Raw genomic sequence first — 15,996 nt, forward strand, 5'->3', positions numbered from 1 at the left:
TGGACGCATCGTTTTTAAAAAGGTTGCGTCCCAAATAATTTTGCTGCATCCAGTACGCAGGTTCTTGCGTTAACGAGAATCCTGTGACATACGCATAACTTATCATACTTGCATGTATAAATATATATCTGAAGAAATATTGAAAAATATTTTGCGATTGTAATTTTTGCGGATTTGTCCTATCCGCAAAATTCCACAGAAATTGGACAACCGCAGAAAATACCCGTTATACGGTATTTTGAAGGAAATCAAAAATCCTAAGAAATCTAATTAGTACAGTATCTTGATGAAATGTGTCTGAGTCAAAGACCTTTTAAAAATTCTGTGTAAGTTTTGTAATGTCTATCATGAAATGTCGTGCATTCCATTTTCATAATTATTTGTTAATTATTCATAATGGTTGGTGTATAATAAAAATGTTTCCCTAGAATCTTATATTTTTAAATAAAAAAAATACATTTTTTGATAAATATTCACATTGTAAATCTGAACGTAACCCCAAAACAGTCATTTAATAATTAAATCCTGTGTAAGTGCAAAAAGGTCAACAAAAGAAGTATTTATAAATAGAGTGTCTCTCATTTGTTTGCGGAGAAAGATGTATATATTAATCACTTTTTGTAATTATTTGGGTATGTTCTTCATCATATTAAAGATTGAAAATTTCTGACAAAGACTTTTGAAAAATATTTACAAATTTAGGTGGTAACTTGACTCAAAAAATATTGAGCACATTTGCTTATATTCATTGAAATCTGTACTTAATTTTCATTGTCATGATGTCATTTGAATAAAAAAGAATTTATTCTTGACTAATATTGCTTAATATGGTTCAATTAATGAATCTATAAACGATGATGTTTGAAGAAGTATTTTTGTGATTTTCTATATTCTCTTTATGACCAGTACCCCTAAAAATGGCTGAAAATATGTAGTCGCAGTGTAAAATTATCATTCCAAGTTCCACAGGCTACATTTAATAATAAGGAAACATACCATATATTTTTAACTGATTAATAAGCGAGTGCTAATTTATCATCTTAAGTTTGGAAATCTTGTGACAAAGACTTTTCCGACAAACATGTAGGTTCTACCTTAAAATGATTAAAACCATTTTCAATACAATGTAAATAAGAAAGTTATAAACAGAATTAAATGTTGGTCTTAGTTGTAAGTTCTTTTGTAAAACAGGCCCCTGGACTTTATTGGTCATATATTCAAAATACATTAGTACACCTTGAAAATTTAGTAGCAGGTAAATTCTTTGTATATACATGTATAAGATGAGCTTAGAAATTCAAGATCACTGGGTTAAGGATTTTGGTACCAGGGCGGAAACAACATGGACATACATAGGAAATTCAGAATGATTGTTGAAATTCCTTTTCTTCTAGCATATAATAAGCAGCTAGCCCTCTTCCAAAATTATGAAGTTAATATCTCCTGATTCCAAGATTCATTTCTCATGGTGGGCCAAATTGATCATGGGTTGAAAATTCTCTCTCAACCAATCAGATCTGATTAATTAACCTTCATAACTTTTGTGCCTGTTGTTAATATTGTACAATTATATATGATTCTTGGATCATTAACTGATTATATTTCGTAATCCAGTCTCTAGGATGTCTATGTATGTAAGGGTATGTTCTGTTTTCAGTTTGAGTACCAGCAGGCACAATTAGAGGCAGAGGTTGAAAACTTATCATGGAAAGTAGAGCGAGCAGAAATAACAGACAGAGGTGTAAGTAGATAAATAGCAGGGCAAATCAGTATTATCAATATGTATTTTAATACATGTGTATGTGTTTGATATGTTACATTTATTTTGTATATACACCCAACTGTGTAGTTGTGTTTTATTAAATTTTAAAGTAAACGTTGCATATTTTATACTTAAGTTGGTTCTCTACACCAATGTGAGCTGCATGCATTCTTTCTATTTGTAGGTTCAATATCCAGTGAAATCATTTTTCAACGTATTAGACTTTTTTTTTTATATAATTTCAAAATATTTGATTCGTGTTAAACCTCCTATTTTCCAATGCTATATGCTTTAAATTCTGATGAAAGTCATGTTATTAAAACTTAAAAATTGAAAAACACACACACACACACACACACACAAAATAATTAATGAAGTACTTTTTTGAATCTACAAAAGAAAAAACAAAACAAAATCAAACTGGAAACTGTTTTATAGAATCCCCTGAAGATCTGAAAATACAAATAATATTTATAAATTTTAATTAAATGATGAAAGAAAGAAATTTTAATGAAATAGAAAAATTAAGAAATATAACAGAACATCTGGTAAAAGTATCCTTTTAAAGAGTTATCTTTTCTTTATTTTGTACGTACTCAAATATCTTGGTATTGATTTTTCTTTGTACTTGTATAAACATGTTAAATTATTCTGTGAGGAAAAAAAAATATATTTCCCCCTGATATGAAGAAGTTTTGAGTTATGACACACTACCCATGGTAAACTGAAAAATATTTTTAAAGAACCTTTCTCAGACTTGAGATACATATACTCAGCAGCACTTACATAAAGTTAATGATTATGCACATAATTTAAGGGACATTTTTGATTTTTTTCTCTCTTTCATAGGATTTAGAAAACCAAATGGATGTAGCGGAGAAAAGAAGACTAACCCTGTTAAAAGATTTCTTGGAGATATGAAGTTCTCGTGATGCCCTGCTTGTATGAATGTGAAAGGAAGAAGTGGTTTTCTTTATTGATTGGATATATCCATTAAATACATAAAAACCAGACGGTGGAAATATTTTTTGTAAGCAGAGGTTTACTGAATTTATCTGGCATATGTGCAGATTTTTTTGATAAGTTCTCGAGTTATGAGCATCTTGGTATTTAATTAGGGTCTTGTTTCATGACACCAAATTCCAAAAGTTTTTGGTATGCATGTAAATGTGATTTTTTTTAAAATAATTTTTACGGTAGAATGTAATATGTGTTGTATTTTCTACAATCATGTGCCATGACCCAGGTCAAAAAGTGTCACAGATCAGATAATGATTTACATGTCAAGAAAACATGATGACATTTTATGGTTTCAAGTGTGATACCTTGCATGAAAAAGTGTATAAGAGCAAGCTTTCTATTGATAGTGTGCCATGTTTAAAGTTGAGATTTATTGTATATTCAGAAGGGAATGGTTGGTTCATACAAGCAACAATCTCATTTTTTTTTTTTTTTTTTTTTTTTTTTTTTTTTTTGATAATGTAACAGAAATAAGATTCTGTGACCAATTTCTTTTTTTCCAGTTGTTTAAAAGTTTTCCCAGATTTAAATATGAAATACTTTATAGATTGAACATCACATCTCCTACAGTCCCTGAAACGTTCTACTTTCCCATTTTTCCGTTCGCTCACCGTTCGTTCAGCGTGCGTTCACCGTTCGTTCAGCGTGCGTTCACCGTTCGCTCTCCGTTCACAGTTTTGCGTTCAGCGTTCACCGTGCGCTCGCGTTCAGCGTTCACAAAGCGTTCAGCGTTCGCTCTTCGTTCCGTTCACTTTGCGTTCACCTTGCGTTCACCGTTCACCTATCGTTCAGTTTTCATTGCCATTCGGAACTCCAACGTGAAAGGACTTATCTTTTTGTAGGTAAGGAGTTACAGATTTTTTAATTTAATAACTAACATATCGTGTTTGAAGAAGCATTATTTCATGGGGTAAAATATCTAAGATATATATTTTTATTATTCTTACTTAACTATTAGGTTATTTATTAAATTACTCTGGAAAATAAATGTTGTTATAAGCACATTGTGTACCTATGTAGAACGATGGTGAAATATTAAATTTAACTAAGGGCAATGTGCAAATACTTCAAGCATTGCAACATTTTGTTGTTTTGTTAAAGACGACAAATCGTTAAAGGAGATATAATTATCCAAGTCAAATAATTACGCAGCAAAATTACGAAAATATTTATTTCTAACGCTTTTTTTTATTCAGTTACTACAGAAAATATGATAGAACTAGTTCTGAGAATTATACATATTACTGCGGATATCCTGTTAATTTATTATCTTTGGAGCGAATTAAATTGATATGTTTAAAGGAAATATTTATTTAAAATGTAATGAACTACAGAACTTTCGCTACTATAATACATGTATGTAAAGTCTATAGTTATAGAGAAAAAAAATTCTTTCTTCACCTTAACTTTATATGTTTGCCATTCGATATGATTAACCCCCCCCCCCTTTTCCCCTAAATCGGTTACTTAGTCAGTACTGTATTTCCAGAAAATTTTAATTAACCTCTTAAAAAAAAGTTAAGGTCTTTTTTTAGAACAAAAAATTTCAGTCTCAAAACAAACATGCATCTAAAAAAGTCACAAAACAACAGTAGTTCACAATGTACACGTGTCGGCGGTGGAATTTGAAATTGGCAGAGAAGTATGTTTCAAATTCATGTGTTAATGCCCAATATATTTTATTCATTTATTATTCAAATGTTGGTATCAAATCTAGAAATGATAAAAATAAATGTTATAACTTGTTGGAAATACTCGCACTTCGTCTTCTATGTGACGAAACTTTCACACCTGCACAGTGTCGAATGATTTTGATTGACAGGACAAGCACGTGGACTTCGTGTGAACTTGAAGCAGGAAAATAAAAACGAGTAATACTGTCAAACAGATGGATATGATTTGCTGATAAAAAAAAAAAAGTTACTTTCACTGTCTAATATATTTAGAAAAAAATTTCAGAGATATTGTTTGATATAGGTACAAACATTTAGTGAAGCCTGAAAGGAAGGGGGGGGGGCTAAAACGGAATCTCTCTCTCTCTCTCTCTCTCTCTCTCTCTCTCTCTCATTTGTCTGTTTAATAAAAATTATAACAGCATATTACTTAAATATCAAGTTCTGAAAATTGAATTTATAACAAATAATATGAATATGTATCTTTGTATTATCTTGTCCGAGTATAATCACGGCCATCTACAGATACATGTAGAAGTCTGCTCAATAAATCATCATGAAAAATAGAAATGACACATAATATATTATTGTATTAAAAATTTAAAATACAAGCGTATAAATGCAAAACGTCCACTGACCTTTGTAATTATTTTTTTTTTTTCATTACTTTACATGAAATCGCCTTGACACGGAGATATATGAATGGATGTTACAATCGCTTTAATTCATTCTATAAGTCAGAAGTTTTCTCTGATTTGTTATCAAATAAGAATAAACATTTTTATTTTCCAACTAAAAAAATATCTTTTATACTTCAGCGTTCGGCAACAATTGCAATGTTTTAATGCGTTAAACATCGTATGATTAAAAACTTAATGTGCATGAATCGTCTTTCTTAGGACAATTTTGGAGAATTTATTTTATTTACTTATTTATTCATTCATTTATTGGTTTACTTATTTATTATTATTATTTTTTTTTTTGGCACCTGACATTATAATACAATAAAATAGTTTCAATGCAAGGAAAAGATCAGAGACATTCCGAATATATCGTTCATCTTGCGTTCACCGTTCGTTCACCGTTCACTTTGCGTTCGCGTTTGCGCTCCGTTCGCGTTCTGCGTTCGCTCACCGTTCACCGTTCACACATCGTTCACCAAGTTGCGTTCAGCGTTCACACATCGTTCACTCACCGTTCGCTCTGCGTTCGTTCAGCGTTCGTTCAGCGTTCGCTCACCGTTCAAGTGGGAAAGTAGAACGTTTCAGGGACTGTATTCTCTTTAGAGAAGTGGACAGGCTTTCGCCTACATCCACTTCTCTTCGCAAGCCTTCATGTTTTGATTCTGGAAAACGTGTAAATCTCGAACCGGTGACGGTCTACACTTCAACTGACATTTCGTCTAAAATACGTCTGAATGTACGTAATAGACGTGTTATATTATCAATTTTAACATAAATACACACAACTGTCACAAGAAAACTGACCTTTAATTATTGTTAATCCATTTTCACAAGTTCTCCATCCCGGATTTAAATTATGTGCAAGAAACTCTTGAAGTATTCAAAAATCTCTAATTCGGATAAAAATGGAAACTATTTTTACAAAATAATAGTGAAACGAGAGAATTCGTCTACTCTGTTTAAACTAATGAGACAGTATTTCCTCAAGTTTCGTTCAAATTCTTTTGATCTTTGTTTTGAATCTTATTTCATTTCTCGGGAAAATAGAGTTAATATCGTTTAAAAATAAAAGAAAATATTTATTTAGTATTGTCAGTGAGGAAGTAATGAAGTATTTTTTTTAATCTCAAATTTACATTTAAATTGTATTAAAATAGTAAAAATAAGTATAGGTAATAATATTAATTTTGAATATTATGCTAAATCAAAAGTGAATTGTCAAAAACTTTTCTTGAACATTAAAATACGTCTTCGCCAATTTTTCCAAATTATTCGACTTAAAATTTTCAATTTTTTCTAATAAGCTGTGGTAGATAAACATTAGTTTAAATCCGGGATGGAGAACTTGTGAAAATGGATTAACAATAATTAAAGGTCAGTTTTCTTGTGACAATTGTGTGTATTTATGTTAAAATTGATAATATAACACGTCTATTACGTACATTCAGACGTATTTTAGACGAAATGTCATTTGAAGTGTAGACCGTCACCAGTTCGAGATTTACACGTTTTCCAGAATCAAAACATGAAGACTTGCGAAGAGAAGTGGATGTAGGCGAAAGCCTGTCCACTTCTCTAAAGAGAATACACATCTCCCTATTTTTAAATTGTGTGCCACTCTACAAAGAGCTGTTTGCAAGGGGTCCCATTCTTACATTGGAATGTCCAACTGTATGGGAAGGAGATGATAGTTAATTAGTTATTGCTAATTGTTGTTACTTCACAATATTGAAAATACTAGTCAAATGACATTGTGTATGGTACTTAATTAACATGGTGTACTTGTTGTATTTATTCATGTCAGAGTTGTTGATGGATGTATGAATGTATTTATTCTAAATGATTTATAAAATAGTGCCCATTTTATGTCATATAATACATGTAAAATTTTGATCTACATGTATGCATATAATATATATTTTTTAGTGCATGTTACTTAATATTTTATTGCTCAGAGCATTTATACTGAAATACCAGTTGATGGATTTTAAAGCCAGTTATTTTGGTAAGAAATTATATACAGGTTTGAAAAAATAACCACCTAAATATTGTTAAATTAAATTAAAATTAAAATCTTAAATTAAAATAAAAATGTTGTCTATTTTAGGAAAAACAAATTCCCAGCAAATTTTAAATACCATATGTTATATCTGCTTGTAGTTTTAGTTTTGGCATTGGACAAAGAATGTGTTTATAACTGATTGATGTGCATGAATTAATTTCAAAATCACAACATTCCAAATTTCACTTTCATCCATCTTTGCACATGTCTTACTTTTAATAGTTTTGGATCTGTAAAAGAAAGTAATTGTATCTTTTGAATGTCTTTCCCCAATTCTGCTTATTTTTTGTGCATGTATTATTCATACTTGTACAATTACATTAATGTTTCAAGAGTCTTTTATCTTCTGTCATTGCTTAAAGTTTAGAGATTGGAACTCTGCAGTAACCATCTATTATTACAAACAACATAAATGACATGTTTAAGTTATGAAAATGAAAACCACAATTTCATAAAATAAAATTTTATATAAAAAAAAATAAAGCAGAATTTAAGAAGGAAATGAAAATGAAAACCACAGTTTCAGAAAATAAAATTTCTTTAAAATGAATTTAAAGCCGTTTTGAAGTAGGAAATGGCAAGCACTGGATAGGTTGTGACACATTTGACAAAATGTAATTATGCATATATATAGTCAGCTTATTCCTAAGAAGCACTTTGCAATCTAAATATTTTGAAGAACTGACAGTTCCTCAAATTAGGATTATTGAATTGGTACATATCTGATCTATATACTAATCTATAAGAAATCTTTACACAGAGAAATAGAGAGAATATCCGAAATAACTCTAATAAAAATGTCATATGTTAAACTTTAGTGCTTTATCTAAAGATTTTGATGCTATTTATATTTTACCCCTATAAAGGAAATTTTCATTTGAAGTCATTCTGTGTGCTTAACTATCCATGCCTTTTCATACATAATGTGTATTTTATTTTGAAATACTTTTGTGAAGTAATCTCACATTTTTGAGTCTTATTTTTCACTCCATTCAAGAAGCTTGTTGCTATTATTATTTTTTGATGAATTGAAAAAAACCTTGGATTTTAATTAACGATAATTATGTCCGTTGGATTGTCTATTTCTTATAACCTTACACCCCCACCCCTACCCGCCTCTCAATCTATAGAAGATGCAGTTTTTACAGATAAGAAAATTGGCAGGAAAAAAATCACATAAACCAAAAATGTTACAATTAAATTTAAAGAAGTAACTAGACTAAGTGTAAAACGGGGGAAATATTTTGCTTGATTGTCAAAATGTTTCTCTTATGGAAATATGTGCTTCTGATCATGTGTTTAATTTATATTTGAATCACAGATTTTTTTTTTCAAACTATGAAACTGTCTTTCACTTTGTATGAGAATGAATTTGTACACATTTCAAATTGAAAAATTTAAATTAATCATATATTTATTTGTACATATCAATACGGAATTTTAAATTTATGAAAGAAAAAAATATTCCTTTCACATCCTTCTAAGAAGTAAAAAATCAGCTAACTCAGTGTATACATTTATGCAGATTTCAGTCCGTGTGCAAAGATTGTATTTTTTATTAAGTTCATCATACATCAATAAACTGGTTTTACTGCAAATTATGTTTCTTGCTTCATTCTCATGTGAAATAGTGAATAAAATCGAACACATCTACAAATAAAAGAAAAACTCTGTAAATTGTCTGAGCATGCTGAGGCTACACGTTTGTTATACGTGTACAAGGAAAACATTTAAGATGTTTTACGTCCTGTTCGAGAATTTTTCACTCATATAGAGACATCATCATATACCAGTGAAGGGCTTCAAAGAACGAGGGCGCTTTTGATTGGCATTCGGCAGGAATCTGGGCGCAGTTGAAAAGTGAAAATTTCATTGACTTGTCACATGAAATTTTAGCATTCTTTTGAGGTATCGGGTTCCTGTAAAATAGGAAAGGGAAATATTTTCCCGATATTGTATTTTGATTTGCTAGAAAAGAACTTGAAAATAGGCTAGATGAGTCATTTAGTACAAAATGTTTCATTTTCAAACACGCTTTTCTTAAAATTTGCTACCTCTGAGTCATCTCTCCATGATTTTGAAACGTTGTTTGTGTGCATTTTAATTCAAAGAAACTAACAAACATTTGTACAAAATGGAGAGAAGACCCAGAGACGATAAAAAATGAACTTTTTCCAAAAAAATTCCAATGTGTAAATGCGATGGTTCATTGTCGCTTTTAAAACCTCAAATAATGTATAGCAGTGATAGCTCAGTAATATGTGTTCCTCGTCCAGTGCAATGAAGAAGAAATATTTTTGGTTCGATCCTGGCATGGAGTGTTAATTTTTTTTTTAGTACAAACAAATTTTTTGTCACTTTCATTTTATGTACTGATTTATTTTCAAATAGATAAATTCTGGTTCTGTTGCACTGAAAGCAATTCTTCCAATCTACTGATACGTTAATATACATGAATTTGTAATTGCATTTATATACTCTGTAGGTGTTTATTATTTATGTGAAGCGTTACTAAGGTTTACGTGTAGTAATTATTAAGATAAGCGGACTGATATATTAAATTTGACAAAATATTTCAAACTAAATGTAACATTTTCCCATGTGCGTAACTTTGTAAAATATGTCCAGTTGTGGTCAGCCGACCAAATCGTAGACATTTGAACTATGAATGTTTCGTACGCCTTATTCCTGCAGATTGCACACCAAACACGCCCATCTTCTTTAGACCTTTACTAGGCACTCGGGGCCATTGAGCAGTGAGGGATCTTTATTGTGCCATGCAATCGGTTTTTAAAGTCTTATCCGAAGGACCTTCAACTTTCACTTCAAAGTGCCGAGCACTTGGAGAAGGAACAGTTGCTGCCTATTTTTCAGTCGCGGCCGGGGCTCTAACCCACGACCTTCCGATCACGAGCGTAGATGTGTGTGAAATTAAGTTGTTTTATGGGAAGATTATATATATATATATATATATATATATATATATATATATATATATATATATATATATATATATATATATATATATATATAACGGGAGAGGAAAAAATGCGATGGACCAGACCGGGATTCTAACCCGGGTTTGGTAAGCCGCATTTTTCTCCTCTCCTGTTACAATTGGCGCCGTACCATGCCCTGTTAACGACAAATTCTCCTGTTGATTAAACACAAATTAGCCGCTTAACCGAATGTTTTATAACTTAAGAGCCCTCTATATACTGCACACTAGAGAGTTCCGATTTTGTGGTATTTTTATGCAGATAGAATGATCTGCCCTTTGATCAAGAATAAAATAAATTGAAATGTACAGTTTATTACTTAATTTGTCATCATATCAAGCATTCATAACACTTTAATGGGTCAAGATGAATAGATAGAACACTTCATTTGCAGGTATTTTGCCCACTTAAGTAAACAACAGTGATTTCTGTTCATCAGTACTTCATTGTCTTTGAACAATTTTCCTGGGGGTAAATGCAAGGCACCCTATGTTGATAAAGTGATAGATAAGCTCAATACTTATACCTTTACACACTATAATTTTCTCAATGTCCAAAAAATATTTTCCTCTAGTGTATAGAGGGTCCTTAAACCCTATGAAAATATACTTGTTTTAGTTTTAAGGCTGAAGTCTTATGCCTTCTTCAGGAAACTTTCTTAGAACAACAGTAGCTTTTTTTTTAATTAAACCAAACTGTTAAAGCAAAACAATGCGTTTTATAATTTGAGAAGGCGTGTCCTTAATCCAGAGGACAACACTGTCGCTACTTCGTCACAAGAAAACCATTACACTTAAGCATAATTTGTCGGCCACTATGAATTGAATAACAATGCTTTTAAATTAAATGTACTTGATAATGTCATGTGAATTTTGGATCTACTAGTGGTGGTAATGGACAATTTACTGACAACAGGATAAATAGTTATCATGTTGCACAGTTTGCATTTACCTCCACGTAGCAAATTCAAAATTTACAACAATCATGATAATAAAATTCAAAAGTAAATAAAATAACCTTCAAATGTTTTGGTCACAGGGCGAAGAAAACAGTTAGCCGTAATGGCTAATTTGAGTAGAGCCATTAAATCACAATACATGTATATATATAGTTGTGTATATGCAAAATCTGGGTCGACGTAAACATTATTTGCAATTGCATTCAGTTAGATGTTCTTCGAAAAAGATCATCAGAAAAAGGCAAACGAAAAATAAAATAAAGTCATTATATTGTTTCGACAGAACAGAGTAAATTAGTAACATAAGGGATAATGAATAGTCAACAATGCATTTAAAATGACCTAAATATGCATCGATGATTGATACTTTTATGTGCAAACAGAATAATGGGAATACATGTACATATAACAAAAGCATCTAACGTAGTATGTAAACTGAATCAAGACTTATTTATTTATAACAGAAAGATGTGAGATACACTTTATATCTTTTTGTGAAAAAGATGAAGACAACGAACAGTGATTCATCTCAAAAAAAAAAATCTTCAAAAAATACAAATCTGTGAACAAGGCATAAAACGCGGACCCCCGGAAATCCCATAATTGGGATCAGGTTCCTAGGAGAGGTAAGCATCTCTTGTCATCTGCCGTGCTTCTTAGTAATATAATGTACAACAGTTCGGCTTATAAATGAACACAATTAGTGTCCATTCGAATTCCAACAGTTTGTTGGAAGACCTGGTCTCCAAAGACTACATACATGTTGTCAATGAGGAACTCCAGCATCCTTTTAATATCAACTTCAGAGTACTTGTGTGTAGAATCAGAGTGATTTTTAGCGAGGTAATTTTGTTGATGACCAAACACAGTTACTTTTTCTACCCGCACTCTATCTTCTTTAGATTCCTCTTATATGTTAAGCAGTAACCAATTTATCTTTTGGATTAATTGATATGTGGTGTCGTGTAGATGTGCAATAACATTTCACGAAGAAGTGTCCTTTTCACAATGGGAAATCATTGGGGATCGAAAAATGACTTAATCTTTGAAAATCTGGTTCCTAGAACTCTTCTTACATATAACAATTTTGTAGCTGTGCAATAAGGTTTGAGGCGTTTTCATTTTCACCCTATACATGCTATAGGAAAAGGGGTGTCGAAAAACGACGCTTTTCTATCTGGTTCCAGAACTCATCTCACATTTAATGCAGTATACAAATCATCTTTTAAAATATGATTGGTTATGTCCTGTAGATTTGCAATAAAGTTTTAATTTTTATTTACTTGGGCCAAATGGGGTGGAAAAACGACGCTTTGGTACGAAATTCTGGTTCCCAGAATTCCTCTTTAAATTAATTATATATGGAAAGTGATTCCTAATGTCTTGTAGATGTGCAATAAGGTTTCAGAATTTTCCTTTTTCACCCTCTGGGCCAATTAGGGGTCTAAAATACTTATCTATAATAAAAATTATATTGCTCCCAGAACTTCTCTTAGATTTTATTAAAATTTATTTAAATTTTACGCAGTTATAACAGTAGCAAATTCATCTTTTGATATAGTTAGTTATGTCCTTGTAGCTATGCCTTGTCATTAGCCATCTGCAAAATCATTTATTATATTATTGTACACACAAGTACTCCGAGGCTATTATAGAAAAGATGTTAGAGTTTCTGATTGACAATATCTCTGCAGTTTTTTGTAGATCGAGTCTTCCAATGATCTATTGAAATTACCATGGGTGTTACAATGTAACTGCGCCTTGTAATTAGCAGACTTATGTATTCACAAGAAGCAGAATTTATTCAAAAACTTCTACACAAAAAGACTCTAGATATGTTCTTCAATTCGAAATTTAGATATATTGACGACGTTTTGTGAATTAACAATATTCATTTTAATTCCTAATTTGAATCGATTTATCCCATTGAACTCAAAATAAGACATCAAAGAGTCTGACAAATCTCCATAACAAAAAATACTATACTTAACTATAGTATCAAAGAAAAAAAATGGAACTTTGATTTACTATAGTAAAAACTTTGGAACTTTGATTTACTATAGTGAAAACTTTGGAACTTTGATTTACTATAGTAAAAACTTTGATTTACTAGAGTAAAAACTTTGCAACTTTGATTTACTATAGTAAAAAACTTTGGAACTTTGATTTACTATAGTGAAAACTTTGGAATTTGGTTTACTTCAGTTTACTTATATGATAGTGAAATCTTCGGAACTTTGGTTTATTTTAATAAAAACTTTGGAATTTTGATTAACTATAGTTAACTATAGTATTTTTTTTTTTTTTTTTTTTTATTTTTATTTTTATTTTTTTTTTTTTTTTGTTAGGACTCTTTCATATTTGGATATTTTACTAGAAAAATACATTAATGGATACCTAACAATAAAACTTTATAATAATCGTGATAACTTCAACTTTTCTATCGTCAACTTCTCTAATTTACCATATATACCATCATTCCCTGCATATGTAGTTTACGCAGGTTGAATATACACCATTCAGTTAACTGAATGATGACTGAAAGGTCTAGAAAAGTCACTGAATTTCAGAACTCTGCCATTCAATCACCTTTCAGTGGACTTTCAGTCACCTTTCAGTAAACTGAATGGTGTAGATTCATCCTGTGTTACGTCTACAATTGATTCGGTACGATAGTGCATAATTCTAAAACGCGGAAAGCTATTGAAAAGTAAGTTGTTTATGCAAGGTTGTTAACATTCTTGTTTAGAGTCACCATTACGCAAATTCTATGGTCGATAAACAATGACCTTTTTTGCAAATAAAATCTATCGTTAAGTCGTTTTTCATGCAAATTGATAGGTCATTATTTTCATTCTGGATAGTTTACAAATTTTTCCGTTTGCCCGATCATGAAAAGGAAAACACGGCGGATTTGACGGGTCAAAATGGGATGCTAAATCCTCCACGACGTCTGACCCCACCTCTGATGTTTTAAGAGGTACTTGTTTGCTCTGCTCCCAGTTTGTATTGTTCCAATATTTTTTTAGCTTGATTATTGTCCTTATCTTCACATTCCATGTCTTATGACAGCATCCGGACGGATTTGAATTTAAAATTTATAACATAGCATGAGAAAATACTTTTCTATAGATATAAATCTATTATCCCTCTGACTCTTACTCTATCGTTTTCGAGGGAAATGCAGAGCAAACGTCACAACCTCAAATCTCCTTGTACCAGCTATATTACATGTCTTTGTCTTACCCATTCCACTAAAATTTGTCCTACTTTACCTAGTCTCCTCGATGCTATTTAAGTTAAGCTACGGAAAAATTATTTTACTTGTTAATCAACTACGGTACCTGTTTTTTATTTAATTTTATATCCACTCACATCAACACGAATGAAATCAGTGGAGGCAAGCCGGTAGATGTTTAATTTATCTAATTGGATATTTTGCAATACAAGAGACTCATCTCCATTTTCTATTTTTTTTTTTTTTTTTACTTCATTTGCCCCCTCTCCCAAAATGTTAGATTTTAGTGTTGTTCATGAATTTCTCTTTAGTTGGAAACGCAAAAAACTAATTTTTTTTATAGATATTTTTTAAAAACTTTCTGCACGTGAATAATTAGGTGATTGGTGCCTAAATCAACAAGAGTCAATGGGACACATTGCTCACCTGAGCACATTGGCTAGGAAGAAGGAGATACCTTAATACAATATACAATACCTTAGGTTGCTTCTGTATAAATATGACTAATAATGGCTTACTTGTTTTGAGAAGATTTTAAAGATATTTCCTGTGTAACGTGTATGATCAGGTTCTTACAAGGGACATATAGGTTTTCCTTTGTCTGAGTAAATGATTGGAATGATTATTAAGACAGCTCTGTTTGAGGGTACATCACACAGTACTCAATTTTCTTTTATCTAGAGACGGGGACTAGGGAAGGTACTACTTGCACCGTGTTTCTCCCTTAGGTTCCCATTAATAGATAAGAACTGGGTGTCTCAATCTTCTTCAGATTTACTACACCCAAAACTTAATACCAATTCCTTAGGACACTTGCCACTGTTGTTTATACCGGGGTAACTTTTATGCTTTTATTTTGCTCTTACCCGTAACTTTTTTTTTATTGCTGATTCAACGTCCAACTTCTTCAGCTAGCTTCTGAATGCCAGACTTTCCCAAAGCTTTGTCTTCTATATCCTTTGCTTTGGCTAGTCCATTCCAAGGGTTGTCAGGTCAATCCACTAGTCTTCAATGCGTTTTACTCAAAGCCCCTTAACCATTACACCTATATATATTTCTATGTAAAAATTTGACCCACTGTTTTGGCCCCGACCTACCCTCGGGGGTTATGATATGAACAAACTTGAATCTAGAGAATGTAATGAAGCTTTCGCATAAGTTTCATCTTTTCTTACCCAGTGGTTCTTGAGAAGAAGATTTTTAAAAGATGTCACCAAATCTTCACGAATTTTTAATTATCTCCCCTTCAAAGAGAGCGTGGCACATCCTGTGAATAAACTAAAAATTCCCTATACACAAGGATGTTTTGTGGCAATTTTGGTTGAAATTGGACCAGTGGTTCTCAGACGGACGCCGGAAACTCTTTGATCAGAAGACGCCTTCGGCTCAGGTGAACTAACAAGAGCCAGCAACAGTCATTGTACATATACGTGTATCTCGGATAAGTAAACAGGCTGTTGATCGAAGCATAATTCACAATGCAATTCGTTAGGGTAGAAAAAATGAATACAAACTTATACGATGACTGCGCCTTGTAAAAATCAATGAAATTCAGTGTTTAGAATAAAATAAAGAAACGTTTATTTATTTTTTTTAAACAA

The 15,996-nt window shown here is 31.5% G+C and overlaps 1 protein-coding gene across 2 annotated transcripts in view; it reads left to right on the forward strand.

Annotated features, from left to right (window-relative positions):
- Positions 1–3,208, forward strand: part of LOC133195947 (potential E3 ubiquitin-protein ligase ariadne-2-like) — a 191,660-nt gene extending 188,452 nt beyond the window's left edge. For both annotated transcript variants that reach the window (XM_061331933.1, XM_061331932.1), the window contains exons 13-14: positions 1,658–1,741; positions 2,612–3,208. In XM_061331933.1, coding sequence (XP_061187917.1) covers positions 1,658–1,741; positions 2,612–2,683 — 156 coding nt within the window. In that variant the 3' untranslated portion in view covers positions 2,684–3,208. The remainder of the gene's footprint in view (positions 1–1,657; positions 1,742–2,611) is intronic.
- Positions 3,209–15,996: the final 12,788 nt, after the last annotated feature.

The sequence above is a fragment of the Saccostrea echinata genome, unplaced genomic scaffold, assembly GCF_033153115.1.
Source record: "Saccostrea echinata isolate AGI-Se365-2 ecotype Australia unplaced genomic scaffold, CSIRO_AGI_Sech_v1 ptg000029l, whole genome shotgun sequence".
Lineage (NCBI taxonomy): Eukaryota > Metazoa > Mollusca > Bivalvia > Ostreida > Ostreidae > Saccostrea > Saccostrea echinata.